General features: G+C 46.8%; 1 protein-coding gene across 1 annotated transcript; it reads right to left on the bottom strand.

Moving 5' to 3' along the window:
* Positions 1-785: 785 nt before the first annotated feature.
* Positions 786-24,385, bottom strand: MRNIP (MRN complex interacting protein). Its single transcript, XM_032846843.1, has 7 exons — positions 24,281-24,385; positions 22,028-22,087; positions 16,095-16,183; positions 11,982-12,057; positions 10,687-10,841; positions 9,978-10,065; positions 786-1,339 (listed from the first exon to the last, which is right to left on the bottom strand). Exons 1-7 carry the CDS (start codon positions 24,344-24,346, stop codon positions 863-865), a joined length of 1,011 nt encoding a protein of 336 aa, XP_032702734.1. The 5' UTR covers positions 24,347-24,385; the 3' UTR covers positions 786-862.
* Between the last annotated feature and the right edge of the window lie 3,124 nt (positions 24,386-27,509).

Genomic DNA, 27,509 nt, shown 5'->3' with positions numbered 1-27,509 from the left:
AGGCCCGATGGCCTGCTGCTGCTCTCCCCCAGCACCAGGATCACACCAGCAGTCCAGAATGTCCTGCCTAATGGTCTTACGCTTTTTCTTTTTTTAATGACTATAATAGTAAGCTGACCTATAGTTGATTTTCACCGGAAACCTGATCGGCTCCAAGTTCAGAGCGAGGACAGCAGACATTCTGTCAGGTGGGGCAGGAGTGAGGATGGGGAGGGCAGGGCAGACAAGGCAGTCCAAGCCTGGGCTTCTTGAATCTGTGACTGAGGAGGGGCTGCGAGAGGGAGGCTGGTGCTCACGGAATACCGCCTGTTCCATAACCACTCTAATTCTCTCACTTTTGAGTATGTCTGTTGCTTTCACAGTAAGAACACCCGTTTGTAACCATTCTGTTGCTGTGTTGCAAACAATCTGTAATTAAATGGTATAAGCACTTTAATCAAAGATGTTGCAACCAGAGACGACTTGATAGTTTGTTCTTGTTGATAGTTTGTATAAATCCTCCCTGGTCCTTTTTTTTTTTTTTTTTTTAAAGATTTTATTTGAGAGAGAAAGTGTGAGGGAGAGAGGGAGGGAGGGAGGGATGGAAGCATGAGCAAGGGGAGGGGCAGAAGGAGAAGCAGACTCTCCCTTCCCTGCCCCCCGCAACCACCAGGCAGGGAGCCAGATGCAGGACTCGATCCCAGGACCCTGAGATCATGACCTGAGCTGAAGGCACAGGCTTTACCAACTGAGCCTCTCAGGTACTGCCCCACCCGTCCCATCCTATTTAAAAGCTAATTTTTTTTCTGGCAGTGGCCAAGAGGTCCAGGGGATAAGGGCTCACGTAACATGTGTCCGGGTGGGTAACCTTGTTTAAGTCACTTCACAGATCATCTTCAAAGTCCTCACCAGTTTTAAAAAGGTCACATAGTCGCACAAGTGGGGGCTCCTGTATCCCTGTGACCAAGGGACTGCCCTTTGCCAGAGGACCAGTGTCCCGTGGTTGTCTGGAGGGCTTTACACAGGGCCTCTGAGACCCCGATGTGGAAGTATGCGCAGGCCAGGGAAGTTTGGGTGCACCGAGTGGCCTGCTGGGGTGCCCTTCCCTTGGGGTCTGGACCCACAGGGTCCCCTGCTCAGCCAGTGCTGCCTCAGCATGCTTGGGGTCTCTCTGTAGGGCCAGTGAGGGCTCCATGTCTGCACGTGGGCCATTTCCAGGTGGCAGAAGGAATCGTTCCCACTTGGAAGATGTAGCTCTGACCTGTGGGGCCAGACGTGGAGGACCCACCCGAGGAACAGCTCCCCTGTCCTTGTGGTGGTCCCCGCCGCCTTTGACCTTCCCGGCCAGGCCAGCTTCGTCCTGCAATGGAAATGACAGGAGAGAACCATGTCCTCTATTCTGAACAAGTGGCAGTGGCCTGGCAAGGCCAAGGGAGGGGAGGGAAGGATGCCCACGCCTGCACTGCTGCTTTCTCCTCTCCGCCTCGAGGCTCCCGCGTCTCACTCTCTGTTCCACCGATCCTTCCTGCTGTCATCCGGTGGGTTAGCAAAGCAGGGCAGACAAATGCCCTCCCCACCTCGGCCAGATTCCATGACCGGCCTTCCCTCAAGGGAATATTCCCACGGAAGCCTTAGAATCAGGTGCCTGAGATCATCTAGAAAGGGTGGAAAAGCTTCTGTCCTGTCTGCTCAGTGCCAGGCAGATGCGAAAGTCTCCGGAACCAGGGGGAGGGTTCGGAGCCGTGGGAGTGGCTGCAGAGGACCCCAGGAGGAAGCAACCGCAGCACCGGGTCCTGACTGCCCATAGAGGGAGGCTCACGATGACAGGCAGGACCCCGCATCACAACCCCGGGGCGGTGTGGAAGAGGCTCGTGGTGCTCTGTTCCAGACGCAGTGCCCCTGACCTGCCGGGACTCCACTCAACTATGGTGCAGCCTGAGTTCCTCCCCTTCAAAACTGTGCCCGCGTGAGCCCTCCCTGTGAGAATGCAGTTGAATGTTAACCTTGGGCCTGGCCCATCAGTAACTGCCATTATTCTATGACTCAGAGCTTCAGGGCCACACAGCTAGAGGCAACATCAAAGTCTGACCTTTGCACTACCAGTTGAAGCTGGGCAGGCTGGCCTTGGCCTTGTTGGGGGACGGCAGAGACCGATGCCCAGCAGAGAGCCTTGGCCTCCGTGCCTGTGGCTCCTGTGAGACAACAGCTGAGCCTGCATTCTGCGGCCTTAAAAGTGCAGTGGGGTCTGGCCTGCCGGGCGGGAAGCCTCTAGAATGAGCAGCGGTGTGCGGATGGCGTGGTGGGGTGGAGCGTGGGGTGCAGGGCAGGAGGACCCTGAGCTTACCTCCTACCACAGACACACTGAGGCAACAACTGCACGTACTGCAACTAACTGAAGATGCCGTGAAGCCAGCAGGACTGACCGTCCACGGCTGGCTGTAGCAAGGTCACATCACAAACGGTAGGAGGGGTGGACGTGTGGTCAGGAACCAAACCTCTGGAGTGACTGGCCACAGATGGGAAGGGCCTCACAAGCTCTGAGAACATGGGGTCAGAACTGGGCGTCCCCGGCCTTGGGGACCTGCACTGGGCAAGCCAGTCCCTGCATCCCATCTGGCTTTGAAAACCTGGGGCCTAACACCCAGCGCTGGAGGGTGACAGGACACTAAGTCCCTGCCCTTAAAAAGCCAACATGCTGCGGCGCCTGGGTGGCTCCGTGGGTTAAGCCGCGGCCTTCAGCTCAGGTCGTGATCCCAGGGTCCTGGGATCGAGCCTGCATCGGGCTCTCTGCTCGGCGGGGAGCCTGCTTCCCCCTCTCTCTCTCTGCCTCTCTGCCTGCTTGTGATCTCTGTCAAATGAATAAATAAAATCTTAAAAAAACAACAACAAAAAAACCAACATGCTCAAGAGCCCAGCCCAACACCGCATGGAAATAGCAGTCGGAAAAAGCGCCTGGTATGCATGTGAAGGTTTAACGACTAATTTTAGGATGTGTGTTGGCAGGCCAGGGAGCTACAGTTTTCCCCCCGGAATAACAGTATTGTGGGGGGGAGCATTTCACTTGCCCTCCCCCGGCCTGGACGAGCGAGTGCTCCATCCCCGTGCCAGCTCCAGGTGGGTGCCCTGCTCCAGCACCCCTGCGGGCTTATTCCACCCAACCTCTCTGCCTGCAGAGTGGCTCCTGCCCTGGGGCTGGGGGCAGGGACCAGTGTGCCAGCCTGCCCTCCTGGCTAGCTATGAAGGGGGCAAGCCCGGTGCTCTAGTGCCCCCACTGCTATTGTGGGGCTGACTCAGGCCCTGCTCCCGGGAGCCCCTGGTGGCTGCGGCCGGGCCTCTAAGGTGCCGGGAACAGACCGTGCCCGTGTAGCTGCAGCAGGGAAGCAGGCCACTGCAGCCAGCCCCACCTGCAAGCACGCCCACAGCGGCCACAGTTCAGACACAACAGGGGCTCACCGCTCACAGGGGACACCCCTAGCACCACGGCGTGGTTCTGCTGACCGTGTGGGACTGCGCCTCAGAGCAGCACAGGAACGCTTCTCCATGAAGCCACTATTTGCAAGAGCAGGAGACAGCTGACCTACCTAATCTATAGAAACAAACAGAATCCGACAAAATGAGACAGAGGACCATGTCCCAAATGAAAGAATGGGACAAAACCACAGAAAAAGAACTAAACAAAATGGAAATAAGCAATATGCTGGATAAACAGTTCAAAACAATGGTAAGAAATGGTTTCTGAACTTGAGAGGTAAGTGGGTAAACTGTCAACAAAGAGATAAAAATGATAAAAAATACACCAGAAGGAATTGGTGGCAGATTAGAGGATGCGGAAGACCGATTCAGCGATCTGGAAGACAGGGTCATGGAAAGCACCATGCTGAACAGCAAAAATAATGAAAAATGAGACCAGGTGAGAGGACCTCTAAGATATCAGCAAACTTCACAACATTCACATTGCAGGGGTCTCAAGAGAAGAAGAGAGACGCGGCAGAAAATTTATCTGAAGAAACAATAGCTAAAATCCTCCCTAATCTGGGGAAGGAAACAGATATCCAGGACTGGGAAGCACAGAAAGCCGCAAACAGGTTTCCCACAAAGGACATAATGAAGATGGCAAAATCAAAGAGAAGATTTTTTCTTTTTTTAAAGATTCTATTTATTTGACAGAGAGAGATCACAAGTAGGCAGAGATGCAGGCAGAGAGAGGGGGGAAGCAGGACCCCCGCTGAGCAGAGAGCCCGACGCGGGGCTCGATCCCAGGACCCTGAGATCATGACCTGAGCTGAAGGCAGAGGCTTAACCCACTGAGCCACCCAGGTGCCCTTCAAGGAGAAGATCTTAAAAGCAATCAGAGCAAAGCAAACATACATACGAGGGAAATGCCATAAGGCTACATGCTGATTTTCAGTAGAAACTCTGCAGGCCAGAAGCGAGTGGCATGACACACTCGAAGTGCTGAAAGGAAAAACCCACAGTCAGGAATATTCTACCTGGTAAGACCGTTATTCAGACTTTTAAACGTGCTAAATAGTTCCCCAGACAAAATTCAAAGGATCACCACTAAATCAACCTTTACAAGAAATATTAAAGGAACTTTCACAAGAAAGAAAAGCCCGTAAGTGGAAGAAAATTATGAAGGGAAAAAATCTAACAGGGGAAAGCAAACATCTAGGAAAGGTAGTGGGTTAATCACTTATAAAGCCCCTATGGAGATTAAAATGCAAAAGTAGTAAAATCAATGATATCTACAGATAGTAGTCAAGGCACACACACACAAAAGATATAAAATATACACATAAAATGTGGAGGGGGAAGTAACAATTTATGGCTCTTAGAATGTGTTTGAACTTACGCAGCCATTAATTTAATACAGACTGCCATACGTACAGCTCTTGTTCTGTATGAACCCAACGGTAATCACAAATCAAAAATCTAGGATAGTTAAAAAAAACTACAAAAAACTGGGGCGCCTGGGTGACTCAGGTTAAGTGTCCAGCTCTTGATTCCGGCTCAGGTGGTGAGGGCAGGGTTGTGGGACTGAGCACCATGTTGGGCTCCACCGCCCTCAGGCTCCAGATTGTCTCTCCCTCTGCCCCCGCCCCCACCGACACTCTCTCTGTAAAATAAATAAAAATCCTAAAAAAAAAAAAAAAAAAAAAGCTATGACAGATGCACAAAGAATAGAAAGGAACCTAAGCACAACACTAAGGAAAGGAACAGAGAAGAACCACGAAAACAACCAGGAATAACAAAATGTCAGTAAACACGTACTATTGATGATTATCTTAAATCGTCTCAGTGCTCCAGTCAAAAGGTATGGGGTAACTGAACGGATAAAAAGGCTATGTGCTGCCTACAAGAGTCACTTCAGACCTAAAGACAGACTGAAAGTGAAGGGACAGGAAAAGATACACCATGCAAATGGAAGTGAAAAGAAAGCTGCGGTAGCAATACTTCATCAGAAAAAGTAGACTTAAGGACTGTATGGGCATTACACAGTGATAAAGGGATCAGCCCAACAAAAGGAGGTAACAGCTGTAAGTATCCGTGCACCCAACATCAGAGGAACACCTAAACCCGTAAGTATTAACAGACAAAGGGGAGAAGTTGACAGTAATAGAATAATTGTAGGGGACTTTAACGCCTCTATTACATCGATGGACAGATTATGCACATGGAAAATCAATAAGGAAATGGTGGCTTTGAAAGACACAGATGTACTTAGCAGACACATACAGAACATTCCATCTAAGAAAAGCAGAATACGTATACTTTTCAAGTATACACAGAACTATCTCCAGGAGAGGTCACATGTTAGGCTATGAAACAAGTCTCAATAAATTTAAGAAGACTGACATCACATCAAACATCTTTTCCAACCACACTCTATGAAACTAAAATCAATGACCAGAAAAGAACTGGAAAAAACACAAACATAATGGAGGCTAACAACATGTTACTGAACAACCAGTGGCTCAACCATGAAATTAAAGAGGAAAAAAAAAAACACACGGAGAGAAAAGAAAATGAAACACAATGGTCCAAAATCTTTGGGATGTAGGAAAATCAGTTTTAAGATGGAAGTTTATAGCAATATAGGCCTCCCTCAAGAACAATAAAAATCTCAGGGGATACCTGGGTGGCCCAGTCAGCTAAGCATCTGTCTTCAGCTCAGGTCATGATCCCAGGGTCCTGGGATGGAGCCCCACATCATGCTCTCTGCTCAGTAAGGAGCCTGCTTCTCCCTCTCCATCTGCCCCTGTTCCATGGTCTCTCTCAAATACATAAATAAATACAATCTTTTAAAAAAGGAGAACGATAAACATCTCAAATAATCTAATCTTACACCTAAAGGAACTAGAAAGAAAAAGAACAAAGCCCAAAGTTAGTAGAAGGAAGGACTCAAAAACAGCAGCAATAAAGGAAAAAGAGACTAAGAAAACAATAGAAAAGACAAGTGAAACTAAGGCTGGTTCTCTGAAAAATAAAATTGGTACATCTTTAGCTAGACTCATCAAGTAAACTCAAATACATAAGATCAGAAATGAAAGAGGAGAGGTAGCAACCACCATCACAGAAACACAAGACTCTGGGACTACCATTAAAAAATTATATGACAACAAGTTGGACCGCCTAGAAGCATTACATAAATTTCTAGAAACAAATCTTTCAAAAATGAATCAGGAAGAAATAGAAAATTTGAACAGACCAATTAGTAGTGATGAAATAGAATTTGTAATAAAAAAAATTCCCAACGAACCAAAGTCCAGGACCAGAAGGCTTCACAGGTGAATTCTAGCAAACATTTAAAGACTTAGTACTTATTTTCTTTACACTACTCAAAAAAATTGAAGAGGAAAGAAAATTTCTAAATTCATTTTATAAGCCTTCTACCAGCATCACCCTGATACCAAAACCAGAAAAGGCACTATGTAAAAAGAAAATTATGGACCAAAATCCCTAATGAACATAGATGCAAAAATCGTCAACAAAATCTCAGTAACCCAAATTCAGTAATACGTTAGAAGGATCATTCAGCACGATCAAGCAGGATTTATTCCAGTTACACCAGGGTCGTTCAATATTTGCAATTCAATGGGACACGTCGCATCAACAAGACTAAAGATAAAAACCATATAGTCACCCCAACAGACGCATAAAAAGCATCTGTCAAAATACAGCATCTACTCAGGATAAAAAAAAAAAAAAAAAACTCTCAACAAAATGGGTTTAGAGGAAACATACTTCAACATAATAACAGCCACAGATGTCAAACCCATAGTTAACACCATACCAAATGGCACAGAAGTGAAAGCGTTTCCTCTAAGAACTCAGGAACAAGACAAGGATGTCCACACTCACTACTTCTATCCAACACAGTACTAGAAGTCCTATCACAGCAGTCAGACAAGGAAAAGAAATAAAAGGCATCTGAATTGGTAAGGAAGAAGTAAATTCCCTATTTACAGGTGACATGATACTTTATACAGAGAACCCTAAGGACTCCACCTAAAAACTTCTAGAACTGATAAATGAATTCAGTGAAGTTACAAAATGAATATACAGAAATCTGTTGTGTTTCTATACACTAATAACGAAATAGCAAAAAGAAAAAAAAGCAAAAATAAAAAACAAAAAGGGAGGCCTGGCTCACTCGGTTAAGCGTCTGTCTTCGGCTCAGGTCATGATCCCAGGATCCTGGGATCAATTCCTGCACTGGGCAGGGAGCCTGCTTTTCCCTCTCCCCACCCACCTCGTGTTCTCTCTTGCTATTGCCTCTCTCAAATAAATTAATTAATTAAAAAAAAAGGAGTAAAATACTTAGGAATAAATTTAACCAAGGAGGTGAAAGGTCTATACTCTGAAAACTAAGATGCTGATGAAAGAAACTGAAGATGACACAAACAAATGTAAAGATAAACCATGCTCATGGATGGGAAGGGCCAATATAGTTAAAATGTCCATACTACCCTAAGCATTCTATGAAATTCAGTGCAATCCACAAGAAAATACCAATACTATTTTTCACAGAACTAGAACAGATAATCCTTAAATTTGTATGGGACCCAAAAGACCCTGAATAGCAAAAGCAAACTTGAGAAAGAAAAAAAAACCTATCCCGGATTTCAAGATATAGTACAAAGGCATCGTAATCAAAACAGTATGGTTCTGGCATAAAAAACTGACACATAGATCAATGGTACATAACAGAAAGTTCAGAATTAAACCCACAATTATATGGCCAGATAATCAAGGATGAAAGAGGCAAGAATATACAATGGGCCAAAGAGAGTCTCTTTAATGAAAGGTGGTGAGAAAACGGGACTGCTTTCTTACACGATATGAGAAAATAAATTCAAAATGGATTAAAGACCTAAATGTGAGAAATGAAACCATGAAACTCCTAAAAGAAAACATAGCCAGTAAGCTGCTGGACATTGGCCTTACCAACGTATTTATGGTTATGTCTTCTCAGGCAAGGGAAACAAAAGCAAAAACAAAATACTGGGAGTACATAAAAATAAAAAGCTTTTGCATAGTGAAGGAAGCCATTAACAAAATGAAAAGACAACATACTGAATGGAAGAAGATCTTCACAAACAATGTACCTGAAAACATCCTTAATATATAAAGAACTTATAAACACCAAAACCCCAAATAATCCAATTAAAAAATGGGCAGAGGACCTGAATAGACATTTTCCCAAAGAAGAGATACAGATAGGTAACAGACACATGAAAAGATGCTCAACATCACTCACCATCAGGGAACTGCAAATCAAAACCCCGAGATTATCCTCACACCTGTCAGAATGGGTAGTACCAAGAAGACAAGAAATAACAAGTATTGGGGAAGATGTGGAGAAAGGGAACTCTTGTGCAGTGTTGGTGGAAATGTACATTGGTGCAGCCATTGTGGAAAACTGTATGGAACTTCTTCCAAAAATTAAAAATAGAAAATCATATGATCCAGTAATTTCATTACCCATGAGAGCAATAACACTAGTTGAAAAGATCTACGCACCCCTATGTTTGCTGCAGCATTATTTACAACAGTCAAGATAGGGATGCAGCCCAAGTGTCCACTGACAGGTGAATGGAAAGAGAAGATGTGGTGTGTACCTACATAATGGAATATTACTCAGGCATAAAAAAGAACTCATAAGTACAGAGAACCGGTGGTGGCCCAAGGGGAAGGGGACGAAGGGATGGGCAAAACAGATGAAGGGTATTGAGTGGTACAAACTTCTGGTGAAAAATAAGGAAGGAGATGAGAAATATAGCAGAGGGCATAGAGTCAGTAATATTGTAACAACGTGTGCTGATGGACGATGACTGGCCTGGTGAGCACGGACTCAAGTACTAAACTGCCAGACCACTGTGTTGTGCCCCTGGAAGTAATATACCATCATCTGTCAACCATACTTCAAAAATGAAAATAGAAACAGGACCAGGGGGGCGCCTGGGTGGCTCAGTGGGTTAAAGCCTCTGCCTTCAGCTCAGGTCATGATCTCAGGGTCCTGGGATCAAGCCCTGAACTGGGCTTTCTGCTCAGCAGGGAGCCTGCTTTCTCCTCTCTCTCTGCCTACTTGCGATCTCTATTAAATTAAAAAACAAACAAACAAAAAAAAAAGAGCAGGTCCTAGGTGAGGATAGTGCCTCGATGCGCAAGGACCACCTGGGTGGGTGACGATCGGAAGTCCGGGGCAGGTCCCATGCTGGACAGTCAGACAAAGACCCGCCCCGGCAAGTCAAGGGAAGAGAATGGTCCTGACTCAGAAAAGCCCTACTGCTCAACCTTGGTTGAATCCAAGGCAACAAGCTGTCCTCGTGCCCAGCAGCTCACATCACTGAGACTGGGCATGGCAGGGAGATGGTCAGGCCAGAGAACGAGGATGGCTTAAGTCAGAGCAGACAAAACACTCGGGTAGTTAGCAATTCTATGTGTGTTTCATGGTTACCGGGACCAGAAGAGAAACACTGTCCTCAATCACTGACCTTCTGGGGCTCCAAGGTAACCTCAGAATCACCTAGGTTCTGGAGATCAGGGCTGGGTGGAGGCTGGACTGTGCTCTGGCTCCATTTCCTGGTAGAGAGAAAGCACTGTCAAGAATCCAGTCCTGTCACCATACTTGGGGTCATCCCAGCACAGGTAGGGGCCTGTCCTCCCATACAGCCTCCCACCCAGATGGCCACTCAACTTCTGCTTGGCTGCCAAGAGCAGGCTGCCCGATGACACCCAAGGCAGCCCACCTCTCTGGCCCAGAGCTTGTAGTTGCTAGAAAGTTCTTACTTTGAACTGGAATCTAACTCCCAATATCACTTGCCCTGTAGGGGCCACACTGGTTCTAGACCAGGTACTTTCTCCGAAGACTCATGGAAACTAGAGGAGCACAGACCTACAAAAGGTCAGGTCTTCCCTGCTGTAGGCTACAAGCTCCCAGAACCGCGAACCACCCTGGCCACACTGCACTTTGTGTGCAGTCACAAGGATGTGAGCACCATAAAAGGCACCTGTGCTGGCATCCTACCCGACCCTGACCACCACACAGCAGCACTCGGGACCCTGCAAGGCCAAGAAGGGCTTGGTGGTAATGGCACCTCCCGCCAGGCTACTCTGCGCTGCTGCCTGCCAGAGGCCACTCGTCACTCCCTGTGAGACACCGTGGGGACAGGGCGGTGGCTGGATCAGTGACGAGCTCGGCACCTTTTTTTAGGCAGGCCTGTGTTGAAGGAAGGCTCTGGCTTCTCTGTCCTGGACGAGGGTGGGCTCTCGAAACACACGCCTCCTTCCATCCCCAGCCCTTTCGAGTCTTTTTCCAGATACTTCAGCCAGCGGTTCTCTGAGGACTGGGGTTTTTCCTGCAGGATTGGGAAGCAAGTTTATTCTCAGGACCCATATCCGCCCTGGCACCAGGAAAGGCATTTCGTGTGTGTGCGTGTGTGATGGGGGGTAGTAATGGGGAGATGGACATCCTATGGCACACTGGGGGCTGTGCACTGGCATAGAGCGTGGGAAAGCTGCTGGGCACGACTCATCAAGGAACTTTCCAAATGTCCACGCTCCCCGACCTAGTGGTTCCAAAGGAAGACAAAAGCACAAAAAGGCTCATCCAAGTGACATAAATCAGAGTGAAAACTCACCACAGTGAAAATCTGGAAATAATCTACATGCCCATTCATCATGGGGTAAGTATCAGTACCTCCACTATATTCTGTAGATACCGGGCATCATTGCAGACTCTACAGCAAGGGAACGACACACGTGAAAACTCCGGGGCGCAAACTAGGATTTCTCATAATCGTGATGATGTGAGATGGAGTCCCTCAGCAGACAAAACCGGAAACAGAGCGCCAACCATGTGAGAGTTGTTGTGTTAAAGTGGCGTAGGAGCAACACTCCCGTTTATAATAAAAATATGGAAAGCCAGCAGAGGGAGGACGTTGCCAATGCGATTCTGTGAGCAGAGGCGGGCTCTGTCCTCCGGTGGGCGGGGAACCTCCGACAGCTGTTCCCACGCCCCCGGCCCTGGCAGGACAGTGTTCCGTGTACCCACGGCACCCTGTGTACCCATGGTGTCACCTCCTCAGTCACTCAAGCTCTGACATACACCACCCACCCACCATGGCCTGAGCACCTACTTTACTGGGCACTGGGGCAGAAAACTGGATGGGAGCCCCATGGGGAGGCTCTGTCTGGAGAAAGGGAACATGAAAGCCAGGGACTCTGCAACAGCATCTTTCCCCTAGCTGAGGTGTGCCCAGAGCGCAACGGAGCCAAGGGGAGAAACACGAGGAGGTGAAGTTCAGGCGAAGTTCAGAGAGCTCCTAGCCAAAGACAACGCCCTTTTCAGAGTCCCATAATAACCACTACACACGGCTGTCTCCAGCCTCACCAAAGGGATGGGTTTGTGTTCCCTGCAGCTTTAAGCCAGTGTGTGTTACGGACAGCATTTGTTGCACAAAAGACCAACAAGAGAACCCCCTCTGGGACATACTTACCTGCACACTCTCACGCTCAGCCTGCCTGGGCCCCGCATTTTCCTCTTCATCAACATTTCCAGGTTCTTCCAGAGACCTCAGTGAAAGATTATACATGTGTCCTTAGTGAAATGACCCAGGAGACAAAGGGCAAGGAGATGGGGATGCCAGGATGTGCATACTTGACAATGGATATCAAGGACTGCTCTAGGGATCTTAGGATCTTATGTCTGTTGTTTTGATGTAATCTGGTGATACTCAAACAGTTCAGAAGGGCCTGCGAGGAGGGACCCTTTGTTGTTCAGATTTAGGCTGGTCAAGCCGTCCATCAACAAGAAAGGTGACACTGGCAGAAGGGGCCAACTCTTCACCTAGACAGACCCGTGTTTGCATCCTGGCTTTGCCAGTGACTGGCCGTCACTGTGACAGTGTGACTTTGGGTTTGTCAATGTACCCCAGTTCCCTCTCCACAAACACAAGATGGCGTGGGTGACTATGAAGATGAAAGAGATGATATGTGCCCGTGCCTTGCTGAGGGTCTGGGATACAGAGTAACGTCAGCGGAAGCCTTATAGCAGAGTCCCTCCTGTCAGCAAAGGCGAGGAGGTGTCTGCTGCACAGTTATACAAGTATGTCTTCAGAGTTCTACCATTATGAGTGAGGACAAACACTGTGTGTGTGTCACAGTGCCTTCTGCCAGTCTCCCTGGGGCAGCAGGGTCCTCTCGACACATAGAGAGTGGGGGGCCAGGGCCTCCATGGCCTCTGAGGGGCATGACTGGCCAGGAGAACACTTACTGTGCCCACGCCGGAGGCTGGAGCAAAGCCACGCCCCCCCCCCCCCCCCCACGTCGGATGGGGTGGTTACATCGCACCATCAGATGGGACCTCTCTCCAGTGAGCGGCCGAGTGTGGGCATCTGGTCTTCAGTTTCCTCACTGGTACGCAGACATCCATGATCTTCACAGAGCGATTATAAAGAGGCAACGGGAGCATGCACATGCAACACCTACCCGGCCACGGGGATGATACTCTGGCGTTCACTTGAGCCGTGTCCTACCAGCTACCGGCCAGACCTCTGCTCATCTTTCTGACTCAGGGACTCAACTCCAACAAAGGACAGCTCTCAACAGTCTGAAGATAGCAGTCTGTCTTCTTGCTTTAAAGTTACCACTGAGAAGTTCGGCCTCTGCTGTTCCTTTGTAGGCAATCTCTCTTCTCTCCAGCTGCTTTTCAGCTCTTCCCTTTGTCTTCTGTGTTCTTTAATTTTATTATGTTCCTGTGTCTAAGGGCAGATTTTTTTTAACCTTAAAAATTAACTTAAGGTAGGACATACACTAAAATTTAAGTGTATAGTTAGATGAGCTTTGATGAATTATATCTTTGAAACTATTATCCAATTAAGATCGAGAAAAAAAATTTTAATTGAGATATAATGGACAACATATGGAAAATTTTCATCACCCCCAGAAATTCTCATATGTGTCTTTAGAGGCAATTCTCCTCTCCCCCAGAAAACCACTGATCCCTATAATATGTAGACTTTTGTGTCTGGCTTCTCTCACTTAGCAATGTTTCTGAGATTTGCCCTTGTTATTTTGAATATTGTATCATCCCACTGCAGGAACATACCTGTAATTTATTTATCCATTTACCTTCTGATTTATCTCTATGTCTAGCCTTTCACCAATAGCGCACTGTCTCAATTACTGTAGCATTATAGTAGATCTTGAAACCAGGCTGCACAAGTCCTCCAGCTCTGTCTTGGTAATTATAGGTACTATATTTCTTTTTTTTTTTTTTAAGATTTTATTTATTTATTTGACAGGGAGAGAGAGATCACAAGTAGGCAGAGAGAGGAAGCAGGCTCCCCGCTGAGCAGAGAGCCCAACGTGGGGCTCGATCCCAGGATCCTGAGACCACGACCTGAGCCGAAGGCAGAGGCTTAACCCGCTGAGCCACCCAGGTGCCCCAAGGTACTGTATTTCTATATAATAGGATCAGTTTGTCAATTTTTGTAAAAAAAAAAGAAGCCCACTGGAATTTTGACTTGGATTAGGTTATCTCTACCAATTTAAGATAAACTGAAATCTTCGTGATATTGAGTTTTCCAATCCATGAACATGTTATATCTTTTCGTTAATTGAGCTCTTCTTTAATTTCTCTCAGCAATGTTTTGTAGTTTTTACTGAACAGATCTTGCATATATTTTGTTATATTTATCCCTACATATCTAATTTTTTGATGCTGTCCTAAATTGTATTTGATTTAAAAAATAATTTTCCGGGGTTCCTGGGTGGCTCAGTTGGTTAAGTCTTTGGTTCAGGTCATGATCCCAGGTCTGGGATTGAGCCCCACATTGGACTCTCTGCTCAGCAGGAAGCCTGCTTCTCCCTCTCCCACTCCCCCTGCTTGTGTTCCCTCTCTCACTGTGTCTCTCTCTGTCAAATAAAATCTTTAAAAATTTTTTTCTAATTGCTCATAGCATTTATATAGAAATAGTTTAATTCTACCTATTGACTTCTTTAGATTTTATTTATTTATATGAGGGGGAGAGAGAGAGAGAGACTGCACAAGTTAGGGGAGAGGCCGGGAGCAGGGGAGGGACAAGCAGACTCCCTGCTGAGCATGGAGCCCTATGCAGGGCTCAATCCCAGGACCCTGAGATCATGACCTGAGCTGAAGTCAAATGCTTAACAGACTGACCCACCCATGCGCTCCTGTATGTTAAATTTGTATTGTTGTGATCTTGGTAAAATATTAGCTCTAGTAGCATTTGTATAAGTTCATTAGGATTTCCTTATATACAACCATGTTGTTTGCAAATAAAATAATGACGTTATCCAGTTTGAGATTTATTGTTTCCTAAATCTAAGAATGTAAGACTATGAATCTGGAAAATGCTCTAGTCTTTTCTCTTCAGATATTGCCTCTGCCCCACTTTCTTTACTCTCTCTCACTGGAACTCTTCCCTGTAGCTTTCATGTTTCTCAACTGACATTTTCCGTCTTTTTATTTCTGTGTTGCATTGTGAATACTTTCTTCAGATTTTGCTTCCATTTCACTGATTGTCTCTTCAGCTACATTTAATGCTAAACCTATCCACTGAATTTTTAATTTCAATGATTATACTTTTCATTTCTATAAACTCTTTCTGGTTGTCTGTCACCTACTTGGGCATTTTTAAAAGTCCTTTGCTTCTTTTTTTTTTTGCACTCTATCCCCAGTGTGGGGCTTGAATTTATGACCCTGAGATCAAGAGTTGCATGCTCTACTAACTGAACCAGCCAGGTGGCCTGAAGTCCTTTACTTTTTATATTATCAACACTGTCTTTTATCTCATTAAATGTATCAAATATATATTCTGTAGTCTGAAGTCTCTGTGGGTCTCACTTTTCTGTTGTTTCTGTTCTCTTTTGCTCATGATGACATATCTCCTTGAGTGTTTAATGATTTTTTAACTCTGAGTATATGCTTCCTGGAACTTTATCTGCAGAAATTCTTTCAGGCCTGGGTTGAAGATGTATGCTCCAAAGGCGCTGCATTTACCTTTGCTTCCTTGGACGATTTAAAAATAAATTCTCAGCTTGAGGCTTTTCACACAGAGCGTGTAAAAGGCTGAAAAGCCACGTGACCGCTTTCTTGTGTTTATAAATTCCTAGAGAGATAGTTCCATTCCCCATTCCAAGGCCAACATGCTCCCCGTTGCAGAAAGGGTGTATTTCTAGTTCATTTGCTGATCCACTGAGGGTGTAGTATTTTGGGGACTCAACTTTAGGTGGTGGTCTCCTACTGACCCTCCCACATTGACCAGGCCATAGGCCTTGTCTTTGTCCCCCACACCCTTCCTAGCCATGTAAATGGGAGCTCTGGAGCAGCTCAGGCACTTACTCTCTGGACTTTGGCTTTTGCTTTATTTTTGACTTCTGATATTTCGTTTACTTCCCTGCCATCTCATCAGGGTACTCAAAATACTACAGTTAGCATTTTTAGTTATTTTAAGTGGGAAGACCCTTCAGGGAAACTAATCATCACATGGAAATCTAAGGGATTTCTCCATCTTCTACTTCCACTAACCATTCAAGGTGAATGCAGGCCAAGATAAGATAACCATGCCCTTCTCAAACAACTATACCTTAATGCCATCTCTGAAATCTGTCCCTGTAGCAGATTTAATTTTTGGACATGGCGTCTACAGTCAGCACCGGAGCCCTCACCGTAAGTCTGAAAAACAAAAAAAATAGTAAGTTTAAGAAACAGGGATGGAATGCTGAGAAACAGATCCATTAGTGATGTACCTCAGGAAGTGGAAAGCTGTACTTTGCAAGGCCCAGAAACAACATGCAGAAATCCTGATGTCTGACCACTATTTCTGGAGTGATTTATTTACAAACTAAAGTTTGTAGTTTATTTACAATTTATTTATTTGTAGTTTATTTACAAACTAAACTCAGGAACTAATAGTTCTGGGCTATCTGGCTGTCCTTTTTTTTTTTTTTTTTAAGATTTTATTTATTTATTTGAAGAGAGAGAGAGCGAGCAAGCGAGCAGGAGAGGGGAGAAGGTCAGAGGGAGACGCAGACTCCCCATGGAGCTGGGAGCCCAATGCAGGACTCAATCCCAGGATTCTGGGATCATGACTTGAGCCGAAGGCAGTCGCTTAACCAACTGAGCCACCCAGGTGCCCCTCTGGCTGTCCTTCTAAAGCACTCAGAACTCTGCATATCAAAGACACACTCAGCCCCAAACCCCACACTAAATGGTTACTGAATGTAAACAAGAAATTTGGAAGAGAAGTAACATGAACCATCAATAAACATACAATATGATACTTACTATTCACTGATAATCAGAGGAACATAAATCAAAATACAACGAAGTACCTTTTCTTCCCCACCTAGCAATCATTTGTTTAACATTTATTGCATACCTATTATGTGCCAGGCCCCTGGACGAGGTAAGGACAATACATTACAAGAGTGGACAAAAATCACTGTCATGTTGGAGTGTACATTCTAGTGCGAGAAGACAGACAATAAGCATATAACTATGTGGCCATCAGATGATAAGTACTACCCAGGAGAATAAGGCAATGAAAGGGGTAGAGTGGAGACAGAGCAGACAATTTTATATAGGGTTTTCAGGGAACAGATCACTAGGCTGACATCTGAGCACACAACAGGAAAATATGAGGGCCAGAGCCATGTAGGCACCTGGGGGTAGGATTCAGCAGAAGCAATGAAAAGGACACGAGAGTCAGGGCCCTGTGCCTGGCACTTTGGGGGAACCATAAGGCAGCCACATGTCTAGAGCTGAGTGGTCTGAGGGAAAATGGCAGGAGGTGAGGTCTGAGTGTAGTCCCTACCACAGGCCAAGCTGGCTTTGTGGGCATGAGACCTGTTTTGTTGCTGCCATCTTGAAAACATTTTTTTTTTTTTTTTAAAGATTTTATTTCTTTTTTTGTCAGAGAGAGAGAGAGAGAGAGAGCGTGAGAGTGAGCACAGGCAGATAGAGTGGCAGGCAGAGGCAGAGCGAGAAGCAGGCTCCCTGCTGAGTAAGGAGCCTGATGTGGGACTCGATCCCAGGACTCTGGGATCATGACCTGAGCCGAAGGCAGCCGCTCAACCAACTGAGCCACCCAGGTGTCCCGAAAACATTTTTTTTTAATTTGAAATTCTTAATAATCTTACCTTTGAACTTGTGTTGCATTAAGTGAAGTCTCATGGGACAATGGGTCGTGTCTGTAAGCAGGGATACACACGCTATACACGCCCGTGGTTCTCTGCTGCACCATTTGCTCACAGCATGCTCACTGACCCCAGAGCACAGGATTCCAGTGGACTCACAACAAACATGTGGGAGTGTTCACGGAGAGTCCGAGCGTAGACACGGAGAGTCCGAGCGTAGACGCTAAGTGTTTGCTGTCTACACCTGAGTATGGGGGGCACCCATAGCCTGAGAAGCCAGGCTTTCCAAAGAACAAGAACCTGCTTCAGATGCAGATAAAAGGCAAGGGTGTTCTAAACATACACGGATGACCAAGGAACCCTGTCATATCTTTTCTTATTTCAGTTACTTGCCTAGACAGCTGATCACTGATGCTGAAAAGGAGGACACTGAAGGGAAAGGCAAGAAAGGGAGACCCTCGTTCCTTTCCCTTTCAGTCCTTCCTTACACATCAGGGAGCTGATGAGGGGGAGTGTGGGCAGAATGTGTGCATATCACTAAGAAAAAAGCTGAATTAATTTTGTGCAGCATTTCCACTGTTTTGGGAACAGTGAAATACATAGGCATGTATGAGATCCAAAACCCAAGGAGGACAATCTGGATAATTCTGCATATACAGTAAACACTCTTATGTTACTTGGCTCATGGCTAAATGCTCTTTGCATTTTAAACTGGTGTTGCAGGGCGCCTGGGTGGCTCAGTGGGTTAAAGCCTCTGCTTTCGGCTCAGGTCATGATCCTGGGGTCCTGGGATCGAGCCCCACGTCGGGCTTTCTGCTCCACGGAGAGCCTGCTTCCTCCTTTCTGTCTCTGCCTGCCTCTCTGCCTACTTGTGATCTCTCTCCTGTGTCAAATAAATAAATAAAATCTTAAAAAAACAAACTGGTGTTGCATAATACCAATGGTAAAATTCACGCTAATAATTTAAAATACCGGTTTTTCTTAACTTAGGAAGACATGCCACAGTAAATTAAAAACATTACGAGGAGTCAAGAGAGACCAGGAAAGAAAGGAAAAACTTACTATTTTAGTACCTTTCATGGCTTTTTTTTTCTGCTTTTGAACAAGGGGCCTTCCATTTTCATTTTGTACCAGGCACACTTGGCCCTGTCTGTAGGACCAGGGATTTTGCTCTAACCTGTAAGGCTGGGGAGAGTGGCTTGGCCCTGCACCGTTTTAGTAGGACCTGAGGCTGCAGTGCTGAGGGCAGGCTGTGCGCAGCAACAGGGCGGGTGGCAGGGAGTGTCACCAACAGTGGTGTGGCTCCAACCACTGGAGTAGCAAGTGGTCAGGCTGGGCGCATCCGCAAAGCAGAGCTGACAAAATCTGCTGATGGACTGGACGAAGAGTGTTTAAAAAAAAAAAAGACGAGTCATGATATCCTCCAGGTTTTAAGCCCAAACAACTAACACATACGTGAGGGGGAGGACTGTGGGAGAGCAGGCAGGTGGGGGCTGGTGAGGCCTTCTGTTTGGAAAGGGGTCTCTGGATGCCTATCCGAGAACCAGTAGAGCCCTTAATGGGAGGTTCAGGGCTGGGCGTGGGGTCCGAGACAGACATCCCAGAACAGTTAGATGACCTCCTCTCAGAGCACGAAGGGAGTGAGGCCAACAAACTGAGAGCCAGAGCAATTCTCAAATTTAGAAGTTGGCTAGCTTAGAAAGAGCTAGCCAAGAGGACTGAAACCCAGCCAGAGAGACAGCAGGAGAACTAGGAGTGGGATGACTGGAAGTCCAAGTGAACACAGTGTTTGAGGGGGAGGAAATGACAAACTGTGACAGATGCTGCCAATAGGTCAAGTCCCTGGAGGCCTGAGAACTCACTACTGTTTTTTGCAAATGGAGAGCACCGCTGACTTTGACAGGAGCCCTTTTACTGCACTGTGGGGAATAAAAGCCCAGCTGGGGCAAGTTCAAGTGAGAGGGGGAGAGGGGAACTGAAGAACGAAATGAAAAAGCTTTGCAAGACGTTACTTGACATCTGGCATAAATGGCAGGGACCACAGCCGAATGCTAAAATCCTTCTTCCCTCATCTGGGCACAAACTGGACAACGTTTTCTAGTCTTCCTTGCAGTCAAGGGTGGCCAGGAGACAAGGTTCTTTCTAGTGGGATGTGAGCCACTTCCAAGCCTGACCCCTAAAAGCCTCCCATGTAGTTCCTTCCTGTTTTTGGTCCTCGGTGGCCGCAGGCAGCAGGAGACAGGCCTCGGGGAGTAAGAGGACCTTGAGAGGAAGGGGGCCTGGGTACCTGCATGATGGCACCAAGGATGGCCATGCTGTTGCTCTCAATCCCTCCCAGGATTGAACAAGAGAGACAACTCTATCTGTCAGGCTACCTCCGTTTTGTTGTCTGTGTGTCACTGTGGCCTAGCCTACAGGAAGCCAGGCTCAACTGCACAGGCACGGAGGTGCGAGAGGAGCTCCCCTCCAGAATTTGGAAATACATGCTGACATGGAAAACAAGCAGCAGTCACTAGCTCACGAGCCCGCTACTTGTCTTCGGGGTGGGCCTCAGCAGCTATACTGCTAACCAATGACCTGATCGTCCCTACTCCCACCATCCCAGTTGGCTTGACCAGATGTGGCCATCTGGGTCAACGGAGCCGATCAGATTGTTTCTCCCAGTTTATTAATTGGGACTCGGCCACTCTAGTTGGCTTGAAGTGAGAGTCTGTGGTCTGTGGGTGGAGTATGTCACCGTGAACTATCTGGGGAGACAGAGGAAAGGAAGGAGAGGAGGCAGGGAACAGGGAAGGAAGATACAGGGAGAATCTGGGTGCAAGGAAACCAGGGGAAGAAAAAATGCCCGCGTCGTCTGCAGCTTTGTAGTTTCTGGGGCTGGTCCTTCAAGGGCTCAGGGAAGAAACTCCTCCTTTGCAAGCCCCAAGATACCCCGTTACCTTGCCAGTCTTTTTTTTTTTTTTTTTTTTTAATTTTGCTGAAGCCATCCTGAAGTGTTCTTTTTGTTTTGTTTTGTTTTTCTATTTGAAACTAAAAGAACCTTGGTCAAAAGATATCCTTTGAAATAGCAACTTGACTTCTAGGAATTTGTCCTAAGGAAATAATTGGTCAAGAAAGAGGTCTTTGTAAGAAGATTAACTGCAGAGCTGTTCATAACAATGAAAACGAAAATCAGCCTAAATGCCAATCACTGTGGGCTTGATTATTTTCTGATTCAACAAATATTTACTGGCTAAGCCAGTAAACTTATCGTGTCAGGCACTGTGCTACGTGAGAGGGTGTATCAGTAAACAAACATGGCGAAGCTTGAACTTCCAGGAGATAAACGATACTCGCGTAAACACACTCGGACACAATATCTAAACCAGGAAAACAAGAAGAGCTGGGGGAAGCCCCAGCAACGCGCACATAGGCTGTGAGAGTGCGGCGCTGGACCGTTTCAAGGTCTGAAAGGAAAGGCTTTACGGCTGGAGGAGGAGAACGAGAAGCTGAGGCAGGAGACGTGGCATCAAGGGCCAGAGAAGGCGAGCGAAGCGCTCGGTGAGGCAAAGGGTGCAGGACAGTTGGTGGTAGTGAAGAGATGAGGTGGCGCAATAGGAACTCGCCTGCAAAAGACTGAAGTGGCCTCAGTGAGAGATTTTACCCCGAGCTTCCTTCAGTCCATACACTCTCTCTCGAGTGTCTCCTACCGGCCTCCACTTCCTGACTGAGCCCACCTCACCCGAACGCTGTGCGCACTGACACACACCCACCGGCTGGGTCTGATGGCCCGGTCATCTCCTTACATGCCCTGCCTTCTCCTTGCATTTCTCAGTCTAGTTTAATTTTTTATTTTTATTTTTTTAAAGACTTTATTTATTTAGTCGACAGACAGATCACAAGTAGGCAGAGAGGCAGGCAGAGAAAGAGGAAGGGAAGCAGGCTCGCTGCTTCACAGAGAGCCCGATGCGGGGCTCGATCCCAGGACCCTGGGATCATGACCTGAGCCGAAGGCACATGCCTTAACCTACTGAGCCACCCAGGCGCCCCTCAGTCTAGTTTTAAATGACCTGTGTGTGTGTATCAGATTCTCTTCCACGTGAGCAGATCTGTGAGGGCAAGAATAACAAAGTTTGGCCTTCCCTTGTTTCTCCTGTGCCTGCACACAGAGGGTGCTCAGTAAATACTTGCTAACTGAATGAACAATGAAGGGAACTTTCTAGCCACTGCTCCATCCAGTTCACTTCCTGAAGGAATAGGAACCCACGGGGCGAAAGTTCTAGATCTAGGGAACTTGGTCCCAATACTGGAATCCTGGGGCTCCACAGTAACACGCTTCTGTAGGGCTGGGTCCTACCGCTTTCTGGCATGGCTGTTAGAACCCCTGTTTCTCAAGACTCACCCGCAAAAATGACTGCTTCTCTCCACAAGCTTTGCATGTCCACTTCAGACCCTTTTTCTCCTACAATGAAATTCCAGAAATTTGGCTTAGATGATTGTTTAAAACAGGTGGAGCTGAATCATAATGATTTTAAAAGATCAATGAAGAATAGAAGCCTAAAAACAAATCACCATATATGTTAAAAAAAAAAAAAAAGCTACCAAAAGCTACTATATTATAAAGGTGGCATTTTAGGAATGAGGAAAAAACAGACTATTTAATAAATGGTGCTGGAAAAGCTTGCTGTCCACATGCAACAAAGTCAAGTAGATCTCTACTACTTCCACAACCTTTAATTTCAATTCTTGAGAAGTTTAACTAGATGGGTTCTCTCTTAACATGAAAAAACACCTTACATTCAGCTCTAAAACTGGAAAATCACGACCAACACTCCCATGAAAATCAAGAACAAGCCAAAAATCCCCATTACTATTCAATTTCTGCCAATGGAATTGGGAAAGAAAAAGTAATGAGGTATGAAAACCAGAGAGGAGGAAAAAAATAACGTTATAGATATGATTTTTAAAAAATATTTTATTTATTTATTTGACAGACAGAGATCACAAGTAGGCAGAGAGGCAGGCAAAGAGAGAGGGAGAAGCAGGCTCCCCATTGAGCAGAGCCTGATGCTTTAACCCACTGAGCCACCCACGTGCCCCAGATATGATTTATCTACCTGAAAACTCAAGAAAATCAAATGAAAAAGTACTAAAAACAGTAAGACAATTAAATAGAGTGGGGCTGAGTACAAAGTTAATAGCTTTACATAAGTGAATACCTAGTTAGAAAAGGTAATGGGAGAGTCCATTTATAATAGCAAGAAAGAGTGTTATCAAGGTACACAACGTTGCTTTAAAAAAATGGAATGAAGCTGCATGCTTAACATCAAGATGCCTGGGTTGATATATGAAAATTAATATGAGTATGATCCTAGTACAATCAGTCTTCTTGGGGAAGTACCCAAAAGGATTCTAAGGAGGACAGCAGCACCTAAAGCACCTACTACAAATTTTTGTGGGCATATCTGCCGATTCAGCACTTCTGATTCTCTAGCACCTATCTTCAAACACCATAAAAATACCGCTTTCTATGGGTACATCTGGAGGTAAGAAATGCACTTTAAAAAAAAAAAAAAGGTCTGGAAGGACATACAAGTGGCTAGCTCTACGGGTGTGGAGTCTGGAGAGAGATAGTATGGGGTGTGTGAAATGGTCCCATCTGCAATTACCCGTAACTCTTTTCTCGCTTTAGTTTCAAATCATTTCTCATAGTTGAAAATGACCGTGAGAATGCGTACTACATATGTGTAATAACTGAAAAATGGACACGATTTCCATTGAATCTCAACTCCTACAACACAGTGCAAAAAAGTGAAGTAGAAACAGTTTCTGAGCCCCCCGGTAGCCCTTGGGGGGGGTCTTAGCAAGCTTCCAGGTGCATACTGAGCATCTTTTAAACACTCATTTTGAGTGAGTTTGATGTTATCCTTTTCCAGGACACAACAGACGAGCAGGTAACCAGGGGGAAGAGAGAACTGTCAAGAAGTAGGTATGCTGGACGGCAGTATTAGGCGACAGCAAGTAGGAAGATGAAATGCAATCCAGGAGAAAACAGGTTAAGTGACATCCCCTCTCCTGCGTCTTGACAGTCAAGGAAGCAGTACCTTTTGGAAATACCGAGTATCTTGTTTAAAACGCTCCATGCGAGGGTTGTTCACCGTCTGGGGAACAGCCCCTCATCACCGGGAGGGAGACACCACGGAGCTAAGGGCTGGACGGCAAGGCACGCCGAGTCGTGTCTCAGTCTCAAAAGCAGTAATCCCTCTCTTAGTGAAATTAAGAGCGAGCCGCTCTGGGAGGGGCTATCCTCAACCTGCTTTCCCCAAATATCCGCAAGAAGCCACGAGGCTGCCTCCGCAAAAACCATTACCCCCGGTTTCTACGCATCTTATAACCATCACGCCGGAAACTTAAAAAAAAAAAAAAAAAAAAAAAGCCCGGAACGACGTTCTGGCGGGACAGCAAAAACCCAGTCCTCAGGGCCAGTCACCGTCAGGAGTCCGGGCGTCCGGGAGACCCAAGCAACCGCACGAGACGGCGCCCGCGCCTGGCAGCCGCAAGGAACACAAAGAAGACCCGGCCCCCCCCGCGGCCCCGCCAAGTCCTGCCCGCCCTCCCCGCGCCCGGAGGAGGGGGAGGCCGGTGCCCGCCCCACCTGGTGCGCCTGGAAAAGGCGACAGCGGCAGCACCGCAGCACCCAAACGCGCTGTGAGGGAGCCATTGCGGACGCCGTCGCCGCTGCGCATGCGCCCTATGCTCTTGTCCGTTCCGGCTTCGTCTTGCGCGCGCGTTCGGGGTCCTTTAGACCCCGGCGCGCCTCGCGTGCGCGTGCGCTCTGCGCTTCGGCCCGCCCCTGCAGCGCCCAGCTACCCTCCACGCGTTCGGGCCTCTCTAGCCCGCCTAGCGTCTCGGCGGTCAGCCGTGGTCCCTGTGACTGCCCAGGCAAGGCAGTCGGGCATCGCAAGGGGTTTGGGTCAGCCGGGTTACCACCGACTTGCTGCCCGGAGCAGGCCCGCCCCCGTCTCTAAGCCCGCGTCTTCGCCGGGGCTCGCTGGGAAGATTGAAGTTGCAAGGGCCGGGCCTCCAGCGCCGCTACGGGTACGGCTTCTGCCCGCGCCGTTCCCTCTGCGGCTTCTAGTCGCCCACCGGAAGCGGGTGGGCTCCTCCCCGCTGCGGCCCAAACGCTGGGGATCGGGGTTGGAATTCGAAGGACCTCTAGGCGGAGGCTGCCTTTGGTAACCTTTGAGCCCAAGCCCGAGGGCTGCGGAACTGAGGATCCCGGGAGGGTGGCTCATGAGCCCCACGCTTTCCGGAGACAGGAAGCTGCTGTGGACGCAACCAACCACCCCCCGGGAAAGCCCCGCCACGACCCCCTCAAAGGTTGGAGGGGCAGGATCCCTTCTGTCCCAGCCCGGCAGCCCGCCAAGACGTTCCATCACCACACCCTGACAAGGGCCTGGTGGGAGGAACCCTTCTTAACGGATCCTGGTAGAAGGGTAAAATGGAAAACCATCTTAGAGCAGTTACCCCTGCTCTAAGAAAACAATCTGACTCACCCAGATTTATTATTTATGTACTAGTGTTCACTGACGTAGAACAGGAAAATGGAAGTAGACGTGCTAAACGGACCATCGTGCAGGTCCGTTACAGACAATCTTTTGAGTTTCCCCGTGCAGATGCTGCATGTGTATTGATGGGAAGCAAAGAAGTTACAGACAGTACATAATTACAATTAGGTAAAACCAGGCATTATTTATTTCCAGGGGTGGAGAGGGGATTACTGTTATAGAAGATTTAAAGTTGTTTATATTTTCCAAATTTTGCACAGTAGCATATATTAGGGAAAAAAAACCAAATTGCTTAAAAAATTGTTTGAGGGGCGCCTGGGTGGCTCAGTCGGTTACACATCTGGACTTCTGGTCAGGTCATGATCCTGAGGTCCTGTGATCCAGCGTCCCCCTCCTTTTCCCACGCCCCCCCCCATACTCCCTTTCTTGTGAGCTCTCTCAAATAAATAAAATCTTTTAAAAAAAATGTTTAAGATGCTGGATTTACAAACGGACTGTGACCAGATCACACATGAAAACCAACCCCCAACCCTCCAAGCCAACCTTCAACCTCTAGGACAGACAGGGCTCAGTCAAAAAGGCCAATTTCCTTATATTTTGCACTTCGTCTTCATCTCAGGACCAGCCAGAGAAAGCCAATTATGCTCCTCACACCAACATAGAAGAAATCCTTCCAGTTAGCCAGCTTCCCCTTCCAGTTAGCCAGCTTCCCCTTCCAGGCCAACAGCCCCTAATCAGCACACCCCCTGAAACCTTCCCTCGTTTTCACGCTTAAGGCTTTCCCACTCCTCTACCTTGAGTCTCTGCCAAATGCAAGGGATGATGGGTGGCTCCTTTTCTAGCAAGCTCCAGATGCACAGTCCCTGTTCTCATTTGGGTGGTCTTTGTTTATTCCCACCTGTTTGAGTTACTGTGGCTAAAAGCAGAAGGCAGTTGAAAAGAGTGTTTTATGCTTAATGAAAAGAGCAGAACAATTTCATGGGACACCTCGATGGCTCAGCTGGCAAAGCAGTGAAGCGTATGACTTGATTTTGGCTCTGGTCACAATCTCCGGGACTGTGAGATCCAGTGAGCACAGCGTCTGCTTGAGATTCTTCCTCTCCTGTTCCCTCTGCTCCTCTGCCTCCCTGCCCCCCCCCCCACAGGCACGCGCACTCTCTCTAAAACCTTAAGTTATTTTTATATGCGGTATGGGTTCAGGTTTGAAAAAGATAAAAAAATAAACACAAAAATACGGAGTAATCTTTGGGCGCCTGGGTGGCTCAGTCAGCTAAGTGTCGGGGTCATGATCCCAGGATCCTGGGAATGAGTCCCCCAGTTGGGCTCCCAGCAATGTGGGGAGCCTGCTTCTCCCTCTGCATTTCTCTCTCATTGATAAATAAAATCTTAAAAAAAATACTGAGTAGGGGTGCCTGGGTGGCTCAGTGGATTATGCCTCTGCCTTTGGCTCAGGTCATGAGCTCAGGGTCCTGGGACCGAGCCGCGCATCAGGCTCTCTGCTCAGTGGGGAGCCTGCTTCTCCCTCTCTCTCTGCCTCCTTGTGATCCCTCTCTGTCAAATAAATAACAAAATCTTTAAAAAAAAACCTAAGTAATTTTAAATACTAGGAAAAATCACTTTTCTACTTTTCCTTTCACAACAAATAGGTAAATTTTTTTAAAAAAGATTTTATTTATTTGACAGAGAAATCACAAGTAGGCAGAGAGGCAGGCAGAGAGAGAGAGGGGAGGAAGCAGGCTCCCTGCAGAGCAGAGAGCCCGACTTGGGGCTTGATACCAGGACTCTGGGATCATGACCTGAGCCAAAGGCAGAGGCTTTAAACCACTGAGCCACCCAGGCGCCCCAACAAATATGTAAGTTTTAAAACTTCATATAGTTTTCTTAGGAATTATAAAATTGACGTGGTTTGGTACATCACCTGGTAAGCAGTTTTAAAATATAATTACATCCACTTACAGAAGAAAAATATTTTTAAAGCTTTACTTGTATTATCCATCTATTTTTTAGTGTTACTGTCCTAGTTGTCATTTTGAATGTCGTTGCAGGTTGAATGATTAATAGATGAAAGTACTATTGTACATTTTTGTATATTCTTTTATCATATGAAAGGCTAGATTCCTGTTTTATATTCTTCTGTTTCTTTGGTATATTCTCACATTTAGACTTCCACATGATATATAAAATACATATCCAAATTTCACATTATTTAAATCTAATTGATTATAATTTAAGACTTAAAACTGCCAACTTTGTGGAATTTTCATGTTTATCTTTACTTAATTTCATTATGGCCAAGAATATGGTCTTTCTGGTTTG

This window comes from Lontra canadensis, unplaced genomic scaffold (assembly GCF_010015895.1).
Source record: "Lontra canadensis isolate GAN:19392208 unplaced genomic scaffold, GSC_riverotter_1.0 scaffold181, whole genome shotgun sequence".
Lineage (NCBI taxonomy): Eukaryota > Metazoa > Chordata > Mammalia > Carnivora > Mustelidae > Lontra > Lontra canadensis.
Note: the sequence above shows the minus strand (reverse complement) of the source record. Positions and strands in the feature narration are given on the sequence as shown.

What these genes read in the sequence shown, in the direction of transcription:
- MRNIP (XM_032846843.1), bottom strand. Translation starts at nt 24,346, where the DNA reads ATGGCTCCCTCACAGCGCGTTTGGGTGCTGCGGTGCTGCCGCTGTCGC. An exon ending in AGAAGCAGTCATTTTTGCGG is followed by an intron (nt 16,184 to 22,027) that starts GTGAGTCTTGAG and finishes TTTGTTTTTCAG; the next exon opens with ACTTACGGTGAGGGCTCCGG. An exon ending in ACAGGCCTGCCTAAAAAAAG is followed by an intron (nt 10,066 to 10,686) that starts GTGCCGAGCTCG and finishes TCTCTCTACCAG; the next exon opens with GAAATGGAGCCAGAGCACAG.